Below are 21336 nucleotides of genomic sequence, written 5' to 3'. Positions count from 1 at the left end.
CCATCTTCTGTTTTTTTAGAATGACGGCAATTCATCAGGGGCAGGTGGACCAGTGAAAATAACAGAAAACCGATCAAAGAAGACCAGTTTCTTCCGTTGTTCGCTACTTTGATGAACTCTTTCTGAGAGACTGCAGCACACCTAGAGGACCCTTTCCTGCTTCTCTGAAAGCACAGGTCACCCAGCCTCAGAATCATCCTGCCTGGCTGCTACTGAGAGCACCACTGAACCTAGACCTAGATTCTGCACACAGAATGTGCAGCGGATTCCAGCCTCATGGCCCATCAAGATAACAGGCTTCTTCTTTCAAACGTGGAAACAATGAAGTGGAGACACGTGCAGGACTTAACTTGTTTTTCCTCTGTTCTATTGCGTGTTGCAGAAGCTGCTATCTTTTTCTTTTTCACTTTGCACATCAGTTGTTAGCCTTTCCTTGTTACAGCACAATCTGAGATTCACATCTGCACACTTCTATCTGATGAGGTTCAGGACAAATTTGCATTCGGGAATGTTTAAAAAAAGAGTAGAACATTTAAAGCAGAGGTTAATATAGGAAAATTATAGCATATTTGGTCAGGTTCATATGGCCAGATGTTATTGCATTGATAGCATTTATTTAAGGGCTCTGATTTTCTTAAATAAAAGAGTCATTAAATTCTGATAAACTTTATCTTAAAAATTCATAAAAATGCCCATCTGCTCATCAAAGGCCACAGTTTCTTTATTTCTTCAGATTGTGTAGAGTTTTGCTTCATTCCTGACTTTTTTGCCAGAGAGTCTGGGTAGCTGAATAAATCACTTTTTCAGGTGATTTATTGGTTACCTCTGCCTAATCTATTGACACTGTATTTGGAAATCACTTTAATGTCGCTTTTCTTGAGTTTTGTATTTGCTCTTCTTTCCTGTGTTTGACCTATTATAATCACTCACCTAAAACATAACATATTTGAACACTGTTGTCTGTTTCTAAGTGTAAGCTTCTTAAACTGAAATTTTACATGGACAGAGAGACACACTATTTAGGGTTTTATTTCAGCATCTAATTGTTGTTCTGTCACATCAGCAAACATAATATATTTTTTCTTAGATTCACTCCTTAGCTCTTGGTTTAGTAGTAATGTCCAATTCTTATCATAATCCCTGTCTGCAAGAATTAACAAGTTAGATTTAGACTTAGTTCACAGAACGCTTACCTATAGGGATAGAAATTAATTTGTGGATGTAAATTTCATAGAGATAGCTGTTGGTAATGGTGAAAATAATGATTTTTTTTTAATTTGGGCTTTTTTTTAAAAAATAAGATTAATTAGACCTAGTGCAGCCTCTAGGAAAAGTCTTGCCTTTTCATTAGAGCAAATATGAGCATGGTTTCAGTTTTACAACAGCTGTTGTTGAATGTGTAGAACCCAGCTCCATCTGTTCAGGTGCATTGTTATAGAACTTGGTCCAGCCATTTGGACCAAAGCCAACCAAAAAACTTAGCTGCCTTTCTCACCAAACACTGGTACTGGTATGCCTTTTGTAGATGAAACCGTCACGTGAGAAAAAAAGGTATTTAGTGTTAATGTGCCAAATTCATTGTTGTTATTCTAGCCTTCAGTGTCATAACACAGAAGGGAGTAATAAAGAGGTGATTAGGAAATAATAATTATTCTTCCTGTTAGGTCTGTTTTGTTTCACAAAGGTTATCATCATGCTTGATAGTTATGTCTGGGAGATGAAAGTGGAAATGGATTGCTTGTTACCGCAGAGAATTCTGCTTCAAATTAAGATGTATCATTAGAATACTTGGACCAGTCAACCTTTACTACTTGTTTGAAAACTTATGCACAATTTAGTGGCAGGAAATATATACCAGAGCTATTTTTGATGGGTTCACTAAATTTATTGTTCACAAATTTCAGTCTCCTTGCTTTTTTCTTTCTTTTTTTTTTTTTTTTTTTTTTTGTACTTACTTATAGGCTTAAAGGCACCAGTTGGTGTCCCAGTAAAATCAGTAGTTCCTTGATCAAAAGTTGACTGTAAGTCTACCATCTTAAAATTTTTTTTTAGATAGATTTCTGGAACAAAAAAGATAATTTCTTAGAAACATCTTGTATTCACTGATTTTCAGAAAAAGATCCCAGCAGTTAAGCTTTCTGGATGGTAACAAGGTAATTTCTAAAAGGCAAGTGCTATGACACCATGTATGAATGTAACTCTCTTAGTAATTTACCTCCAACTCTTTGGTGTCTTAACACTTTGGTTTATATCTCAGGGGTTGTCTGCAAACCAAAACTGACATATTCTGTGGTTAGCCTTTTTTTTTTTTTTTAAACAGAATGCTTTGCTTTTGTTTTTTTTCCTTCTCTCTTCTGTTGTCTCATATGGGTTAATAACTAGTCTCCATGAACTTCCCTTTGAAAGAGCCTATAAAAGTTAGATGAGTCTAAAAGTGTTCTTTGAAGTAGCAGCAAACTGGGGGTATATACTGTTATATAGAAATAAATTGTCCTTGCTATTTTCTTACATTTAGCTTTGCTAAATTGTATATAATTTGAGCTAAGACCATAGGAGATTCACTTTCTGCATGGTAAAATGCCCTAATAAATATTCCACTTTGCTTAATAATGTACATATAGTGCATTATTTTTTCTATTTGTAGATGAATTTAGTGGCAGATAATTGTCTGTTCCCTGCTGAAATCTAGTTTTGTGTGAACATTTTTGTGGTTTTATGGATAAAGGTACATGAAGGTTCATTGCAGCAGTATTAGTGGTTCAGTGGCTGCGTTTCATTATCAGTGTGCTAATTTTTGACAATGATTGGACTAGACCTTTTCCAATGGAGTCTGAGGGTATCAGACAATGAAAATGTGCTGTAACTAAGTAGCATGTAAATCAGTTGATTGTAAGGCGTTTCACTGGGAACTTATTTTAGCTATATTTTACTTCAGACAGATTATGAGAAAATAATCCACCTGTGCATCAGTTAGGAGGTGCTGCAGGGTTTCTTACTATTTACATGAACATTTTGTGCAGTCTTTGTTATAAATTTTCAGAAGACTATACTCTTTACTTTGAAGGACTATTTTTTAATTATACCTCATTTAGCTAACTAGTATTCTAATACCTAGTAGAAAAACAGTGAGCCAGCCTTTAAGTATCCAACACAATTTAGACTATATGTTTTGTTTTGAACTAAAGGCATCATTGCAAAAAGTAGCAGGTAGTTTAGGATAGAACATACATGTCATATCCAGTAGCGCAAAAAAAGTATTATCTTCCTGTCTCCATTAATAAATTTAGCTGTGAAATATAGATAAATGTTTGCAGAAATTTCTAAATAAGAGATTATAACTCCATTTTACAGGTTCTGAATGCTGAGAATCTGTATTAAGGCTTATAGTTCTTCCTGTGAACAGTAAGTGATACGTGTAAGCAGACTTCCTTTCCTAGTTCATGACTTAGATTTCTTTATAAATTTAGTTCTTAATCTTTAAAGATGAGCTTCTAAGCTTAAAATTTTAAAATAGCGTTTCATTATGTTGGTTTACTATTCTCTGATTTTAAGCACTCATTTCTGCTGTCAGATTTTTTATAATTTTTCTTTTAACAGAAAGGACATTCCTTTTTCCTTCTTGTTATATCCAAAGAAGGGGGTGGGGGAATGTCTAAAAATGAAATTCCTTGTCCTAGAGGGACCTAGATGGACAGGATATACTAATAAAATTTCAAATGCTAGCACAATTTTACAGTAGAATTGGTCTTTTTTCAGACTAATAAAATTAATGGGTGTCATGTTCAGTATGAAAAAAACTAAATGAAATTTACAGAAATGAAAATTAGCAATTAGGGATATTTTCAAATTTTACTTCATTTTTTGAAATGCTTGTGCCATACGCAATTGCATTTCTTATTGCCAAGAACTAATAGAACTTCTTGTTTTATTTCTTACCTTTTTTTAAAATGTGAATTTAATTATAATTCATTCCTATGGCCTTACACATGGGTTTTGTTTATTTGCAGCTGACACTGTCCCTTTAAATACTGTAAACTATTTGACTAAAATCATGCCCCAATGGGAAATATCCGTTTTTTCCATAGAATCATCCTACTGTAAGTTTCAGCATATTTTACTTTTGCTCCAGTGGCTTAATGTGAAAAAGCTCCTGCAGATAAAGTGGACCTGTCATGTTGTTACTCTTGTTTAAGCCAATTCATTAACTGTGTACTGATAATGATGCTGTGTTTTTTTTAAGAAAAAATGGATTTTATTCCAGGTGAACTTTTTTTTACAATAATGTTCGTCTAAAATAAAAACTACATAATGAAAATACATATGTCTCTCTGAAATGGATTGCACATTTTTAAAATGTTTCTTCTAATTTGCTAGGTGTGTGTCTCAAACCATGGTAGACTTGAGATATTTTAGCAAACTTTACATCTTACTTCGAGTTCTTTTTGTTTTTTTGGAGGGAAATTTTATTTGTTTATTTTTTAACTGAAGTGTAGTTGATTTACAATGTCATGTTAGTTTCAGGTATACAGCACAGTGATTCAGTGATATTTTTTTTTTTCAGATTCTTTTCCCTTACAGGTTATTACAAGATATTGAGTATAGTCCCCTGTGCTGTACAGTAGGTCCTTGTTGGTTATCTATTTTATATATTTTAGTGTGTATGTGTTAATGCCAACCTCCTAATTTATCCGCCCCCCCCGCCCTAGAGTTCCTTAAAGACTGAGAAAAATGGCCAGAGCTCCTGCTCATTCTTAATTCAGCATACATGGAGGTTATTCTGTTATAGAACTGCAGCCTTAAGTCGATCGTCCTTCCCTTCTTAATCCTTGCAAGTTTAGTTTCTGTTGTTTTCACTTTCAAATAACACAATTGGATGTGATGTTCTGCCAGTGTTCTACCCCTGGGCTGGTGCATGTTTCCGGTAGCTTTTGCCATTCATCCCCAGAACCATTTTGAACCTTCGCTATTCCTCTCAAGCTTAATTTTCCTTTCACTCTTTTTTTTTTTTTTTTTTCTTAAAGGTCAAGTCTTTATTTTTGGCTGCGTTGGGTCTTCGTTGCTGTGCGTGGGCTTCCTCTAGTTGCAGCGAGCGGGGGCTACTCTTTGTTGTAGCATGTGTGCTTCTCATTGCCGTGGCTTCTCGTTGCAGAGCACGGGCCCTAGGCACGCGGGCTTCAGTAGTTGTGGCTCGCGGGCTTCAGTAGTTGTGGCTCGCGGGCTTCAGTAGTTGTGGCTCACGGGCTCTAGAGCGCAGGCTCAGTAGTTGTGGCGCACGGGCTTAGTTGCTCCACGGCATGTGGGATCCTCCCAGACCAGGGCTCGAACCCGTGTCCCCTGCATTGGCAGGCGTATTCTTAACCACTGCACGGCCAGGGAAGTCCAGCCTTTAGCATCTTAAAAAGGTGAGGTTAGAGATTTTCCCCTAAAGCCTCTAGAAGGAAACTATCCTGGCCCTGACACCTTGATTTTAGCCTGGTAAGACTCATTTCATAATTCTGACCTCCAGAACTATAAGAGAGTAAATTTGTGTTGCTTTAAGCCATTAAATTTGTGGTAATATGTTTACAGCAACGATAGGAAATTAATACGGTTTTCACATTTGTATCTCTAGCCCCAGCCTCTTTCCAGAGGGCCAGACTTCAAAGTTGATCCGCCTAATGGACGCCTCCCCTTGAATCTGCTACAGGTACATCAAACAACATGTCTGACACTCCAACTCAACTCTCCATCTTTCCTCCTTCTCCAGCAATTCCCACCAACATCTCTAAATCCTAAGAGGAGAAACCTATTCTTTCTTCTCTTCTCTCCATCTTGATAGCACCGTCATCTACCCAGATCCCCAAACAGTTAATCAACCTCCGAGTCTTACACGTCCTAATTCCTTACTCTCTAATCTATCTCCTTGCCCATTATTTTTGCCTCTTTGTTCAGGCCTCCTTATCTTTTGCCTAGATTTCTGTAACCTCTCCTAACCAGTCTTCCAGTCTCTAATCTTATTTTCCTCCAATCCACTTTTCACAGTGCTGACAGGTTTTTAAAACTGAAGTCTTACACCCCTGCCAAACTTAATCCTCATAACCTTGAGAAAAAAAAAAAAACTAAACTCTGTAGCCTGGCAAACAAAGTCCTTTGAGATCCCCACATCTTTCTTTCCCGCCTTAGATTTTGTCACTCTTTAACTCATATGTACCTTTTTTTTTTTTCCGGTACGCGGGCCTCTCACTGTTGTGGCCTCTCCCGTTGAGGAGCACAGGCTCCGGACATGCAGGCTCAGCGGCCATGGCTCACGGGCCTAGCCGCTCTGCAGCATGTGGGATCCTTCCGGACCGGGCCACGAACCCGTGTCCCCTGCATCGGCAGGCGGACTCTCAACCACTGCGCCACCAGGGAAGCCCGCATATGTACCTTTTGAACCATGCCAGTAATTGCATTTCCCTGAACATAACATGCTTTGTCACTCCTTTCCTTATGCTGCTCCTTCTGCGGACTCCCTGCCCCTCGTCTAACTTCTCCTTATCTTTCAGTAACTTCTACTTATCTTCATTCAGTAAGGGTTTCTCTGGGAAGACTTCAGCCACAACCCATCCCTGGTTAGGAACTCCCTCCTGTGTCTGCCCAAAGTGTCACTCACTACCCTGGATTCGAATCATCGGTTTACTTTCCTTCCGCACTAGACTCTAAGCTCTTGTACGGTGGGGACCGAGTCTTTGGTTTTTGTAATCACAGTATCAGGCAAAGAGCCTGGCACATAGTATGTGTTTAATAAATGTTGAATCAGTGAACTTCAGTAGTCATCACAATCAACACGTTGCTGAAGAAAGCTAAGTGTAATTTAGGAGCTGTTTGGTTCTCCATTTACTTGTAATTTGAAGAAAGAATGGAAGTAAATTCATCAGTGCCTCAATAAGTTTGGCAATAAAAAGAGAAGCTTCATTATCTGGTTTTTATTCTGGCCCTCATCTTACACTATTTTAGTCTTTGTTAAATATCTTACATTCTTTTATCCTTTATTAAATATAGAAGAATTTTCTTTTAATAAGATAAATCACCCAGAATGCTCTTTATGTATTGATAAATTGAGTAAACCCTCTCTTCCCCTTTCTTCATGTTTTCTACTCTCAAAATTTAGGTTTTTCAATATAGTTCCAGGGATATATGAGAATGCCCCCATAGCAAGTGTGGATGAAAAATGTCGCATGCCATATCAGTAAACAAAGGATGCTGCGACCATCAAGCCCTCAGCCACTGCAGCTGCCCCCTAAAACTGCACCCAGAGGGAACTCAGGATGAAGGAAAGCAGGATACTGACCCTAGATAGCTAAGGTGCATATCAAAGGAATGTTTTCAGTGAGCCAAGACTCTTTCGTCTTCCCACACATAGAAAAGTGCTAAATTCATTCACTTGAGATGTCTGGTTTTTCTTTAATTAACGGTAATCATCAGCTGTTCTAACCACCGGGTTTTGTTTTTGTTTTCAAAACTCCTACCTATCTGGCTCCTCCTTTTGGCCCTTTAGAGCAGTCCCGAGCCCTCAGCAGGTCGGCCGAATAAAACATAATTCTCAACTTTTAGGTTGTGCATTTTTTTTGCAGTCAGTACAAGTAAAATTAATTAATATTAATTAATTTTAAAATATATATACCTTTCCAGAAGCCATCACCCTTGATTTTTTCCCTCCCTCACTCCTTGTAGCTCATCAGGTCATTAAAGTTTGTTTGCACAGTTCCTAAATCTCTTCAGTCTTTCTGCTTCTCTCCAGACTCCTGCTGTTTCCCTGATTCATCTGCAGATGCCAAAGACCTCTTATCTGAAATCCCATTTTCCATTATCTTTACAAAGGAGATCTGAGCCTGTCACTCCCTTGGATAAACTCCGGACTTGGAGGTAAACTCTAACCTGCTGGCCTTTTCTGTCTTATCTCTCCTCACACTGAGAGGACATCCTGAACTACTTTCTGTCCCTCAGAAATGCCCTGCTTTCTTTCACTTTGAGGCCTTTCCACTTGTCCTTCCATTTCTCCCCTACTTCCTAGCTTTGCTAACTCCAAAGCTAAGGCCTGAATGACTGGGTGTCATCTTCTTTAGCAACAGCTCACGAGTTTGGATTGGCTGTCCTTCCCCCTTCCTGTATATCCTCAAAACCCCTCTACTTGCCTGTCTGGCTTCTCCACTAGACTGTAAGCTCAGTGGAGACAGGAGCACAACTGTTTCATTGGTGTACTTCCAATCCCTAGCATTTTGCCTGATACTTCATACTCACGCAGCATGCATTTTGAATGAATGAATAAATGGTTGAGTATAAATCTATCAGCACTATCAGAAAATAAAGCTCAAGTGAATTCATTAGTATATTGTGAATTACTGGTAGGTATGTCCAAGCTTTATTGGATAAATTGCTAAAATGTGGTATTGCTTTTTGCACCCTCCCACTCCTCCAGGCGCATACCCAGCAGTCGATATCCTTATCCATAGTGTGTGTCAGCCTCTATCCCCCAGGCAACTTTTAGAGATTTAACTCCCACCATCACTTAGTGTGTTTTCAAGTCTTTGGAGAAAACTCATAAAGTAAGTTCATAAAAACTTAAGGAGTCATAGCACTGCTTCTTAGCCTCACATTCCTCACTTGTAAAAGAATTGTGGAAATCAGTGTAAAAGTGCTTTTTAAACAGCCATACATCATATAAATGTAATTCAGAGAAAACTTGAAATAAGTGTTTCTAGTAAATAACCATGAATGCTGAAGAAGTCTACCTTATTGGTGATTTTGACAGTTTGGTCTAGTTATTTCCTTTTCTATTTTATTCCAACAGACATCAGTTAAAGATGTCTTCATAGATAGGGGGGCAGAGTCATTACATTTTGCATTGCCGTCCCATTTTTTAACTGGACTTGGGGACTAAAATTGAACTGAGATATGGTCAAGATAACGTAAGTGCAAATTCCCCCAATTTATAGCTCTGCATGTTGAGTTGCCTACTTCCAAAGTATTTGAGGCACCTTTAATGGAGACACAGATCTTGGTTAAAATCAGGATAGTCAAATCAAAATAGGGATAAAAGAATAAGCCATATTCTGAAGTCATGGCAGTAATTGTAATTTAAAAAAAGAATAGTTGCTACAATTGACTATTAAATTTAGCTCCAAGCTTCCTGAGAATTAAGATAAAGCCTGAATATGATGCGTTAGCTCTCAAGCTGAGCATATGCATTTGTCAGGAGAAACAAAACTTTTTTCTAGCCCTGAACTCAAACAGTAAATTAGAGATATTGAATAATGATAATGAAATAGTTTATGAAATATGCAAGAAAAAATGTAGATGGCCATTTTGCTACCCAAAAAATGGAGTTCGCCTCTTGGTGGGTGTCGAGCCAAAAGACACAACCAAGCCAAAGATCAGGAGAAGGAAGGATTTATTGCTTGCAGCAAGTAAGGAGCACACTGGGGATCTTTCCCAAAGCAGTGTCTCCCCAAACAGCAAAACTGGGGAAGTTTTAAGCTAAGGGTACATGCATATTTATGTAGGCGCTTGAGCAGAGGAGAATTCAGCATAGAATTGAGGCAAGGGTCGACAGAGTCCAAGCTTTAGTTGATTGAAGTCACAAGGGTCAGAAAAGGTCAACATCATCACCCCTTAGGTTCCAGTTGATCTGGTGGTTGAGGCTTCAGGTTAATCTTTACCATTGAAACAGAGCTGGGAGTCTTTACTACTGATGTATTATCTTTGCTATTGTTATTTCTCTTGCCCAATAACAGTCCTACATTCTTTTGTTCCCTTAAGACTATTAATTACTAAGGCCTGTTCAAGGACAAGTATTGTGTCTAGGCTTAGATGACAAAATAGCTTAGGCCAAAAACAGATTTTCTTATGTCAATGAAGCCATGCCTGGTTCTCTTTCTCTGGAGACCCCCTATCCTATCTGCTTACAATTTCTTGTATTAAAAAAGCTTAATTTACACCAAGGATGTGAGTAGGATATGCCTCTGTGATGGCATTTCTGCATGGAGCTGAAGTAATGTAATTGTATTTGACAAATTTGGTTCAGGGTAGAACCAAAAGAGTCTAATGGTGAGTCACTCTATGAATTTCAACTGTTGTCTCAACCTGAGTTTTAATAGGTGCTGGACAAGACATCTCAAAATGAAGAAAAATTCTGTGGAGTAATAGGAAAATATATATGTCTGTTTTAAATGGACAAAGGTGACATTCTACCATAAAAATTAAATACTTATATTATTTGAAGGCCCATTTTTCAGAGGTGAGCTGCAAAAACATCTTCAGTCAGGTCCCAACTTTTGTCTTTTCAGTATTGATTTCCAAGAGCTTTATTCATGACAGGCGTTAAAGAATAAATAGGAATGGCTAACACTTACATAGCGCTTACTGTGCAGGCACAATCCTCAAAATAACCCATGACGTATTATTATCCCCATTAGACATGGAGATAAATCTTAGATGTGAATGATTACGGAAATTAACCTTCTGGTTTTAACTTGTAAACCTTTCAAAAATTGTTTAATGTAAAATAGCAAGTGTTTGTAAGTTCCACTTTTAAAATTATTTCATTCATTGAACAGATATTTAGTTCAGCACCTTCTTGCTGCTGCAAAAACAACAAAGAACAAAACAAAGACGCTGCCCTCCAGAAGTTTACATTTTAATGGGGGAGACAAATGAGCAAGTAAAAACTGAGCAGGGAGATGTGACTGTTATTACAGGGTGACCAAAGAATGCCTTCAAAAACAACTTTTTTAAGACTTGGCGGGAGTGGGGTACAAATAAAACCAGCTCGCCAAAACAACCCCGAGGTGGACAGCTTCTACTGTGAGTTATCGCCTGGGTCACTGCTCTCCCGGCTAGGGTTTTGTACATAGTTTCACGAAGTTTCCGCAACTATACAAATGGCATAATGTGCTTCAAAAAAAGGCTCCTTTGTTTAGAAATGGAATCCTGCCTATGTCCTGCGCGGAGTTTTTCGTTAGCCGATCTGGACTCTTCCCCAGTTCTGGCTCCAAAGCGGGTTGGGAACCTCCCCTTCTCTTAGCCACCTCGTGGGCGGTGTCTTGGCCTGATGTATGCGTACCAGTGGTGGTGGCGGGGGGCGGCGCCAAAGCTCCTACCCTAAAGTCTTCAGCTACGGCCGCCTCTCCATCAGAAGCTGCTAAGTCTCCCGGGCTGAAAGCCCGGAGGTAAGCCCCGCCCCCGCCTCCTCCCGCCCCTGCCTCCTCCCGCCCCCGCCTCCTCCTCCGCACCGCGCCCCGCCCTTCCCCCGCCTCCTCCGCCGCGCCCCGCCTCCAGCCCCTAGGCCTGCCCCGCCCTCGCCACGCGCTCTTTTCCGTGGTCGATCTGCGCCCCTGCGTCCGCGCTACGCGTCCGCGCTACGCGTCCGCGCTACGCGTCCGCGCTACGCCCCCGCGCCGGCTTCTGCGGTCGCCATGACGGCGGCCGTGTTCTTCGGCTGCGCCTTCGTTGCCTTCGGGCCTGCGCTCGCCCTCTACATCTTCACCATCGCCACCGAGCCGTTGCGCATCATCTTCCTCATCATCGGGTAAGGCGGTTGTGCCGGGAAACCCGGACCTGGGGCTCCCCTCCCCCGCCGGGGGTACCGGCGGTACCTGGCGTCCCCACCAAACGGCTCGTCCTCGTTGGGCTTTGGAGCGGAGAAGGGTTAGGAGGCGGTAGAGCGGAGACCCGACTCCCCTGGGACTCCTCGCCCTCCTCCGAGGGTCGGCGAGAAAAGAACAAGAGCCCCGCGACCCCAGAGTGCGAGCTCTGGGGAAGGAGATCACATCGTGGGTCTCAGAAAACCCTGTCGCTTGGCTCCCGAGTTTTTGCCTAGGGTCCGTGGATGGGCGTCAGTGAGTCATACATTAAAACTGTATTTAAAAAATTGTGGATAACTTCAAATATCCACCTTTTATTTTTTTGGAGGGGGAGGTCCCTAGTTTCCCTCAGATTCTGACAGGCATCTGTAATCCCAAACGAGTTAAGAGCCCTTAAGCACCTGGGGATCAGGTGCTTTAAAACATACCGATGCCCAACACTTACCCCTCCCTGAATCAACTGAATAGGAATGTCTAGGGGGTGGAATTCGGACTTTTTAAAAGCGTCCCAGGTGATTCAGGTGTGCGGCCAAAGGGTAGAAACCTGTGAAAACTTCGCAGCACCTGTAGTACGTCTCCTTGCAGGAGCTTGATCAATACCGAACTCTGGTGGCGAATGTGATCATAATCCCAGTTTTCACCTGTCTGGCAGCTCTTACTGGAGCTCCCCTACGACCTTCTCCGCCACTGAATCTCACTTGGCACCAGGAGAAACAGCCAGGCGAGACCAGTGAATCCCACCTTTTCTGAGCTTCCTCACCTCTCACAACTGTATTGAAGATGCTGCATCACACGTGTCATTTAAAAAACAATAGAGATTTGGGCAAGAGGTCTGTAAAGCTTGTTATAATCATTAAAATCCACAGGAATGTTGTAAAAACCAGGCCTGGAAGACTGATGTAGATTAGAGCACAGGCTTTCAACCTCTGGATTTTAAACCAATCGCTCTGTTAATAGAGATGTAGACATTTTCCTGGAAAAGACATTTGCACATCAATGGGCAAAGCTTTAATTAGGAAGCTTAGCAAATAACCAAGTTTCCAGACAGACAGTCCTTGGCTATTAGTCTGCAGATGTACTTACAAATAGCAGGGTCACTGAAAAAAGTGATTTTTGAGAAAAATCTCAAATTCCTCTTAGCCTGCATGTTTATTTCACCAGGGAAACTGCACCATTGATTAGGACCAGTTGGTTAAGAGCATCACTTCATGAACACTTTTTTTTGTCAGGAAATCTCTTCCTTCTCAAGCAGGGTTTTTTCTGCTTTTAAATCATTATTAGTCCTGTTCACTTGTAACTCCCCCCCCCCCCCAATTTTCAGAGCTTTCTTCTGGCTGGTGTCTCTGCTGCTTTCTTCCTTCATTTGGTTCATGGCAGCAACCCTTACTGATAACAAAGATGAACCAAGACAGAGAGATCTGCTGATCTTTGGAGTGTTAATCTCAGTCCTTATCCAAGAAATGTTCCGGTTTGCATATTATAAACTTTTAAAGTAAGTTAAACGCTTTACCTTTTTTCCCAGTTTTATTTGAATTATGATTTAGTAGTTTGAAACATTAATGTATTATTGTATTTGAAGGTCCATGTCTTCCTGCATAGTTCCAAGCCAAGGGATTGTACATTTCCAGCCTGAAAATATTGAGTATTTTAACTTGTGGACATTCATTCCTTCCTTCACTCGTTCAAAAAATATGTCTTGAGAATTTGCTCAATGCCGTGCATACCCTAGGTACTGGGGATACATCATGATTAAAAACAGTCTCATGGTGGTAATATTATAGTGGGAAGAGATAGACAACAAATGAATAAACAAGAAAAGACATTGTATATTAAAAGATAGTAAGTGCCATAGAGAAAAATAAGCTAGAGAAATAGTCATTGAAACAAGAAGAACAAAAACTGTTACAGATCAGAATTTATACGCACTTCTCTTTGACATCACCTAAAATAGATAATTCTTATGGTGATTATGCCTGCCATTATTCTGACTGTATTAGGGAGGAACAGGGGTTCATTTTGTGATATGTCGTTTGAGTTCATGTCCAGAATAGAAAAATACATTAAAAGAAAAAAAAAAAGCCGTGGGCATGAGTTCCCTTTTTAGGCCAGAAAGTATGTCATCTGTAGGATCCATGAGGATCTCACATGAAACCACTGTTTTGAAACACAGCTTGAACTTGGAACCATATTTTCTTTCAGGTAGTCATGAGGTTGGCTTTGATTATGTAGTAAGGCTTAGTTAGTAGAGTGATAAATGTCCTATGTCTTCTCATCTCTGCAAATGGGATAATTAAAGCACTTTATGAATTTCATGGATGCAACCAAGACAGAACCTCGATAACATCTCTTATAATAGGCTTCTGATAATTTGTTCTTGCCAATATGCCAGGCCTTCTGTAATTTTTACTTGTTGCTTTTAATAACAAATATTGAAATTTAATAACAAAGCAATTTAAATCCCAAGTAGAAAACCAGGAAGCCGTTGCTTAGAAGCAAAAGTCATATCTGAGAAAAAGTTTAAAAATGAAATTTCCATTAGTTCCTGGAAATATTAAAGAACAACAAATAAAAAACATAACATTTCAGGTTCCATGGGAATCCAATACCCTTAACAGATGGACATTCAGCTGTGGTTGAATGTTTCTGGTATGCAGCAGTTACTACTATTCCAAAATTTAATTTTAACTGTAGAATATATTAAGGTAATAAAAATCTCCTTCTTTCTGACCTCTGCCTTGCACAGGCAAATGCAATCTCTGTCACACGGTTGTCATCTTGTCTCTTTCAAGGCTAAACATTCCTCATTTCTTCAGCTGGCCCTCAGGAGACATGGATGTGGCTTCCAAACCTTTTCCCATCTCTGTTCTTTTATGTGAGTGGACACCCCTTTTTGTTGGTGCCTGGGATTTACCTGTGCCTGGAACCCAGCACAGTACCCTGCTGTGGTCGAAGCAGTGTAGAGAGCAGGGTCCTTCCCACCCTTGACAGGGCACTGTTCTCTTAACTCAGCCTTGGGTTGGACTGGATTTTCCTGTCTCCAGCATCACTGGCTCATGTTGGTTTTGCATTTACTAATTTCAGTAGTTTTTCATAGATCAGGACGTGACTTTAATAACCCCTTAGGACTTGAGGTTCTAAAACCTCACTTACCTGGAGTGGCTAAATGGGTATCTGCTGTTCTTCACTATTGTGTTTCTTCACGGTTTCCACCTGAAAAGCAACCCTTTATTGGCACTAACCTAAGGTTCCAAAGGACTACAAGCTGAACATGGGTTGCCTTTTTTTTTTTTTTTTTTTGGCCACGGCTGTGTGTCTTGTGGGATCTTAGTTCCTCCACCAGGGATTGAACCTGCGCCTTCGGCAGTGAAAACACGGAGTACTAACCACTGGACCACCTGGGAATTCCCCATGGGTTGCCTGTTTTTTTTTTGGGCTGCGCCGAGAGGCATGTGGGATCTTAGTTCCCCGACCAGGGATCGAACCTGTGCCTCTTGGAGTCTTAACCACTGGACTGCCAGGGAAGTCCCAGAGTTGCCATTTTTAATAGGGCAGTGAGGGCATAGGGCCACATGCAGAAGGAATTATGGCTGTCAGTCTGCAGGCTCTCATGCCAGGAAATTCACAGAAGCCTCTTTGGCCTTCTGGGGAAACCATGTTTGCTCCTCTGAAAGGACCTTTGGAGATTTGCAAACAAATAATAGGACAAACCTGTATTAACAGGTGCCTTTACAAAATGCATCTGCTACAAACCTTTGGAATATGGTACAGTATTTTCCTAGCACATTTTAGAAACGTTGGATGTTATATAGTTACATGTTAAAACAAGTTTGAGAATTATTATGATACTTTATTAATGACTAACATTTATATAGATGCATTTAAGTTGCTGTCTTAGGCTTTACTACATTCAGATATAGGAACTTCAGTTTAATCAATATTTTAACTATCTCCACTGACAAAGTAGGTTTTGAACTTTTAAGTTTAAAGTACTGCCTCAATCAAATTTTCGCTATCTGAATTTGGTGCCAAGATTAAAATGTGGAGAGCTTGCACCAGTCTTTTTACATATATGGAATTGAATCAAAGTATTTATCATTGTAGTCCAATGTAAATTTATTTCATGGCTTAGGTCTTAGGACCAGTACTTCATCTTGAATGAATGAATTGTCACTTTCAGCCTAGCAAAGAATTGCACTGTGAGAAATTGACATATGGCCACACGTGATAGCCCTTTCTACGTTATTCAGAAGGAAAAAGAAAAATCCAAGTTATGGTCCTGCACATTGCCTAAAACATACATAAGAATTTTTGGCTTGGATTAAAGCTTTTGTAATTTAGTTCAATTGTCTTATAATGCTGATACCATAAATATTTGGTAATTTGAGAAAATAATTTATAGAAAAATAATAAGATAATCATTGCTATAATGTCTTAAAAGGCATAAGTCTATTTTAAAAATTTTCTAAAATGGTGTTTTTACTTTATATGCATATTCCTTGGTACTTTCCCTCTCTTACACACACATATAAAGTGAATCAGAACAAACAAGAAAGGTGGTATGATGTATCATTTGTTTTTCAAAGTTTATATTTAAAAAATTGAGTTTTTTGTTCTTGGAAACAATAATAAACGCAAACAAAGAATTTTCCACTTCAGTAAAATGGTCAGATTAAAATCACCGTCACACACACATACAAAAAATCACCGTCACTTACATCATCAGTTGTGTGACGTATCCGTCAGGAACACGGAAACTGATGGTGTTTTGTACTTTTTCACTTCCTAATGTTGACCCTAGACCTTAAATTTATATCTTTAATATATTTGTGATAGCAATACTTTGTTATACTAAATAGCAAAAATCTTTTATTCATTGCTGAGCAATTTATATAAAACAGAAATCCTCCAAAATTTATTGGTTCTATTATACCATTATATCTGTTTGTTGGTGGAAGTTATTGCTATTGTACAGGTCTCTAAGCATTCATTAGCCTTTAACCACATTCCTGTGACAGGTAAGTTTATTTAGGAAAATGGCACATTTCAGGTGGTTACTGCTCCAGAGAAAGGAGATGACAGTCACTTAAATTTTGGCTCATGTCCCTGCTACCAAATGATGCTTACAAATGGAGAGCACTGGAATGGCAAATTGTTTCTTTTGAGTCTAGAAAAGAAAAAGACCTTGTTTTTTTTTTTTTTGGCCGCATCAGGGATCTTAGTTCCCCTACCAGGGATTGAATCTGTGCCCCCTGCATTGGAAGTGTGGAGTCTTAACCACTGGACCACCAGGGAAGTCCCAGAGACCTTCTTCTTTATGCTTATTACTATTTTGGTTGAATTCTGTGTTGCCTTAATGTAGTCAATATTTATATTTATGTCATGAGATAGGCTCACTGTAGTGAATATACATACCTTAAAATTTAATTAACACAATACCCATAATATAATTTCCATGTTCTGGTTAATTTTCTACTCTTAGAGTTAACTGAACTCATTTTTGTTTCAGCACTTGTTGAAAAGTTCTTGTAAAATGTTTGGTTCCTTTATTGCTTTAATAAATATACTTTAAATATAATTTAAATATCCTTTGTGTCAGGATTGTTGTTGCAGACTTTCTAGCCAACAAGGGGTAGCAATAGTGACAAGAGTGGAGCCGGCCTGCCGCAGTCCTCATGCATTTGTGTGGGGTGCAGGGGCTCATGGTCAGTTTGCAAATTGTCCACGACAGAAGCATGGATATGATCACTCTGAAGATCATTTCTTATTGAGCAGTAGTCTAATGTTTCATTCAGGTATTCATTTATCTTCTTTTCTGAGGGTAGCATTTTATTCTCCCCTGATTACTTCTCCCCTGAGGCCTGACTGAGGTTATGAAACAATTAATGTTTTCGAATCAGAAGACCATTTGATTAGGTATCCATATGAGAGTTCACACTGTCAGTGTTGTAGGGTTTAAGAGTAAGGAGAGATGGGATGAATAATTATCAATCACTGATAAAGGTGGCTTCTTTGAGCAATTGTTGCATGAACTAGACTTTGAAGAGAGAGTACCACTTAACGTTCTATGGAGTGGAAGGTAGAAGGGAGAGTGGCAGAATAAGTCTAACCCAGGCAGAAATACAACAAAGCACCAAAGAAGTGGAATAGAAGATACAGTATTTTGGGAAGAGGAAAAATTCAGAGTGGTAGATGCCATAAGATGTTGAATTAAATACTTGCTAAGCTTAGTCATAAGTATTGCTTTTTTTTGTATTATTAAACTCAATCCCTGATGGCTTGTTTACTTATATTCTTCTTATTTTTCCTCCTCTTTGTGAATGTCAGATATAGGCAAAAGTTGGTTGGAAATTTTGGTTGACTTTAGTTAATTGAAAACTAGCTGTGTTCGTTTAAATGGATTTTAGATTTAGAGTGTAATGTGATCAAAAACCTCATTAAGTATCTGGATTTTAAAATATCTTATGTGTTTTTCTGATATACTACTTAAAAAAAATTATCTGTGTGGTTTTATTTTAGAAAATCCAGTGAGGGTTTGAAGAGTATAAACCCAGGTGAAAAAGCACCCTCTATGGGATTGCTGGCTTATGGTAAGTTAGAACTGCATAGCCTCATAAAGATAAAAGATCAGACTTGACATAAAAGCCATTTTTATCTTTTAAATCTTTGTAGGTTTCAGGTAGTATTTTACTACTGCATTGGCCTATTGGTGTACATTGTTTATTTTTCTAGCTTTCCAGGGCCCTTATGTAAAGAAAAGTGATTGCAGGTGACCCTTATCTGTGTCTCCATTAAATACTAACCAGATTTGACAGTTAGGTTTTTTAACATGTATACACTCTAGTTAACAATTTCTAAGTGATGTTATTGTTACCTTCTTTGGGTTGTTTCCATGACTTTGTCTGCACTGAGAGGACTCTTCATATTAATACAGTTATACCTCTTTGTATTTTTCTTTCAGAATTATGGTTTAAAGGTTGGATCCGGGTCCCTAAATTGAGTCACCCAGATTGACCCAGGGATCCCTCTTTACAATACAGTCACCCCTCAAGCTCAGTTCCATCAAACTTAATTCTACAGATTCTGTTGTCATGAATTAAAGTCAGAGCTACAGTATCGTATCCTTCTGTCTCGCCTATCCCTTTGGAGCCTTTCTGGATCTCTTTCTTTCTTTTTTCATTTCTCTGCTACATTTCACTGACCATTTCCTTTCCTCTTTCCTCCCCACTTCTCTCTCGGTTCATCATTTAGCCAAGCGCTTGCCTTTTCTGAGCCAGCTTTCTACTGCTTCTCTAACAGCATGCACACCGTTTTTCCTTCAACAAAATAGTGTTCCCTAGTCCCTGGGAATTTGATTTGAAGAGAAATCACAGCATGAGTAAGGTTTAACAGTGTTTTCCTTCCTCTTTAGTTTCTGGCTTGGGCTTTGGAATCATGAGTGGAGTATTTTCCTTTGTAAATACCCTGTCTGACTCCTTGGGACCGGGCACAGTGGGCATTCATGGAGACCCTCCCCAGTTCTTCCTGAATTCAGGTATGTGTCTGGTAGCTGTGAATGTTCAGATTTATGATCTAAATGATCATGCTTAGTGGAGTTCCCTGGCTTAGGAAATGAAGTGAATAGAAATTCATGTTATATCTTCTAAAGGCAAGATACTGTTAGACACTGTGATGGAAAGGACCTAGGAAAATAAAAATTACAGTTAGAGTATTGTAGAATTTTAGAGTGTAACTAAGCTTGCATAAAATTTATTTTTCTGTTACTATACTAACAATGTTGCTGTATAGCTGATATATTGTAAGTGAATTTTTATAGGCTATATGCTTTTTTTGTTTTTGTTTTTATTAGTTTATATTTCTCTTCACTGTAGCCCTAATCTTTAGTTCATTTGTCATCTTGGCCGCTTTTTGGAGTGGGAAGTATAATTTAATCTTGAAATTGAGAGGAGAGAAAATAGTTCTTATTTAATGTGAGGTATGGGCTTCCCTGGTGGTGCAGTGGTTGGGAGTCCGCCTGCCGATGCAGGGGACACGGGTTTGTGCCCCGGTCAGGGAAGATCCCACATGCCGCGGAGCACCTGGGCCCGTGAGCCATGGCCTCTGAGCCTGTGTGTCCGGAGCCTGTGCTCCGCAATGGGAGAGGCCACAACAGTGAGAGGCCCGCGTACTGCAAAAAAAAAAAAAATGTTAATGTGAGGTAATGTCATATATCTAAAAACATATATTTAAACACATATATATATATTTAATTTTAACTGTAACAATCCATATTCCCTGTTCCTTAAGAACTGGGACACCAGCAGGAACTTAGAGTCCCTTGTTTCTTCTCACTCCTCCCCTACAGGTAACTGTTGCCCTGATTTTGTGTTATTAAGTCCCTGGGTTAGCCAGGTCTGAAAGTTAGGTTTTTAACATGTATTGATGTTTTACTTTGAAGGTAAAACCTGTAAGTTTTACCTTCATGTGTGTATCTGAAAAAAAAAAAAATTTAGATTTCTTGCTTTTGAACATTTAAAAATAAATTGTACTATATTCTTTAAAAAAAAGAAATTGAGAGGAAAAAAATAATAGATGAGTTGACCTTTATCCAAAGATGCAGGTAAAAGGACCAACCCATTTCAAACCACTTTTCATCCACCAGATGAAAATTGTCCCCATGATGCAGTGGTCACACATTTGAGAGTTGGTAATATACATAATTAATATAAGCTCTCTCCTAAATTACACAAGAAGAATCTTCTAAAAAATAGTTTTTAAAAACCCCACTGTATTTTTTTGTCTTCACAAGTTGTATCGTTAAAGTAAGTGACCCTATGCACAGATTCTTTTAATTAAATCATTAATTTATCATCTTATTAAGAATAAATAGAATCCTTTCAAAAAAAATTTATCATCTTTACTAAAGTAATTTCTGTCTTCAAGGAGCTTATCATCTTGTAGAGGGAATAAGACCAAAAAAGTGATTAAGCGTTTCAGTGCAGTTTAACATAATAATAGAAAAGATATAAGGAGGTATGACCAAATTAAAAAGGCAAATTGCTACAGTAAAGAATTGAGAGACATGTTGCACGTTATAGTGGTCCCCAAACCCAGTGGACCCTTGTTCATCATTTCAGTTCAGACCTTGGTCTCTCCTGTCTAGATTACTACCATTAACTCCCACCCGGTTAGTCTTTCCTCAACACGTTTTCCATGGGAATCCATCCTGTATACAGCCCCCCAAATGACTCGTCCCTGTACAAAAATGTATAAGGGCTTTTCAAGGCCTACAAGTTACTCAGGGCCCTTCACGTCCGGCGGCAAGTTAGAGGACAGGAAAGTATGTCAATGGAATGGGTCCTACTTATTTAGTTGCGCCCCCAACATAGCAAATTATCTTCCTTTTAAACATTCCATAATTAGAATATTTCTGACAGTCTTAAAAAATTAACATAATAATGAGTATTACATTTTTAGAACAACTGTAGTATTAATGCTAAAATCTGTTAGCATCCAATATAAGTTAATAAAACATACCCAGGAGGGGGTGTTATTGCTGCAGTTTTCTATATTTTCTTAAATCAGTCTATTAGACTGCTACATAAGCATTTTTTTTTTTTTGGCTCTCAAGTAGCAGTTTCCTGATGGAACTTATTTTTCTACCAGATTCTGTCACTAGATGGCGCTAATTCCCTTTTGTGAACTAGGCTGTTTTCATAAGATTGGCTTAAAATGATTCTTTTGGAAGAAAGTAAAAACT

At 39.0% G+C, this 21336-nt stretch overlaps 2 protein-coding genes across 3 annotated transcripts in view; both read left to right on the top strand.

The window, feature by feature from the left end:
* Positions 1–4438, top strand: part of RAB8B (RAB8B, member RAS oncogene family) — a 67003-nt gene extending 62565 nt beyond the window's left edge. Inside the window, exon 8 of the mRNA XM_022579712.2 lies at positions 20–4438. Within this exon, the coding sequence (XP_022435420.1) occupies positions 20–112 (93 nt within the window). The 3' untranslated portion in view covers positions 113–4438. The remainder of the gene's footprint in view (positions 1–19) is intronic.
* Positions 4439–11375: 6937 nt separating this feature from the next.
* Positions 11376–21336, top strand: part of APH1B (aph-1B gamma-secretase subunit) — a 30254-nt gene continuing 20293 nt past the window's right edge. Inside the window, exons 1-4 of one of the 2 annotated variants that reach the window (XM_022579714.2) lie at positions 11383–11545; positions 12922–13092; positions 18117–18187; positions 19009–19131. In XM_022579714.2, coding sequence (XP_022435422.2) covers positions 11433–11545; positions 12922–13092; positions 18117–18187; positions 19009–19131 — 478 coding nt within the window. In that variant the 5' untranslated portion in view covers positions 11383–11432. Of the gene's footprint in view, positions 11546–12921; positions 13093–18116; positions 18188–19008; positions 19132–21336 lie in introns of both variants that reach the window. The other variant, XM_022579716.2, reaches the window with a different exon arrangement.

Source organism: Delphinapterus leucas, chromosome 2, assembly GCF_059928025.1.
Source record: "Delphinapterus leucas isolate spDelLeu-1000000601 "Yukka" chromosome 2, BTC_Dleu_Yukka2, whole genome shotgun sequence".
In the NCBI taxonomy this organism is placed as follows: Eukaryota; Metazoa; Chordata; class Mammalia; order Artiodactyla; family Monodontidae; genus Delphinapterus; species Delphinapterus leucas.
Note: the sequence above shows the minus strand (reverse complement) of the source record. Positions and strands in the feature narration are given on the sequence as shown.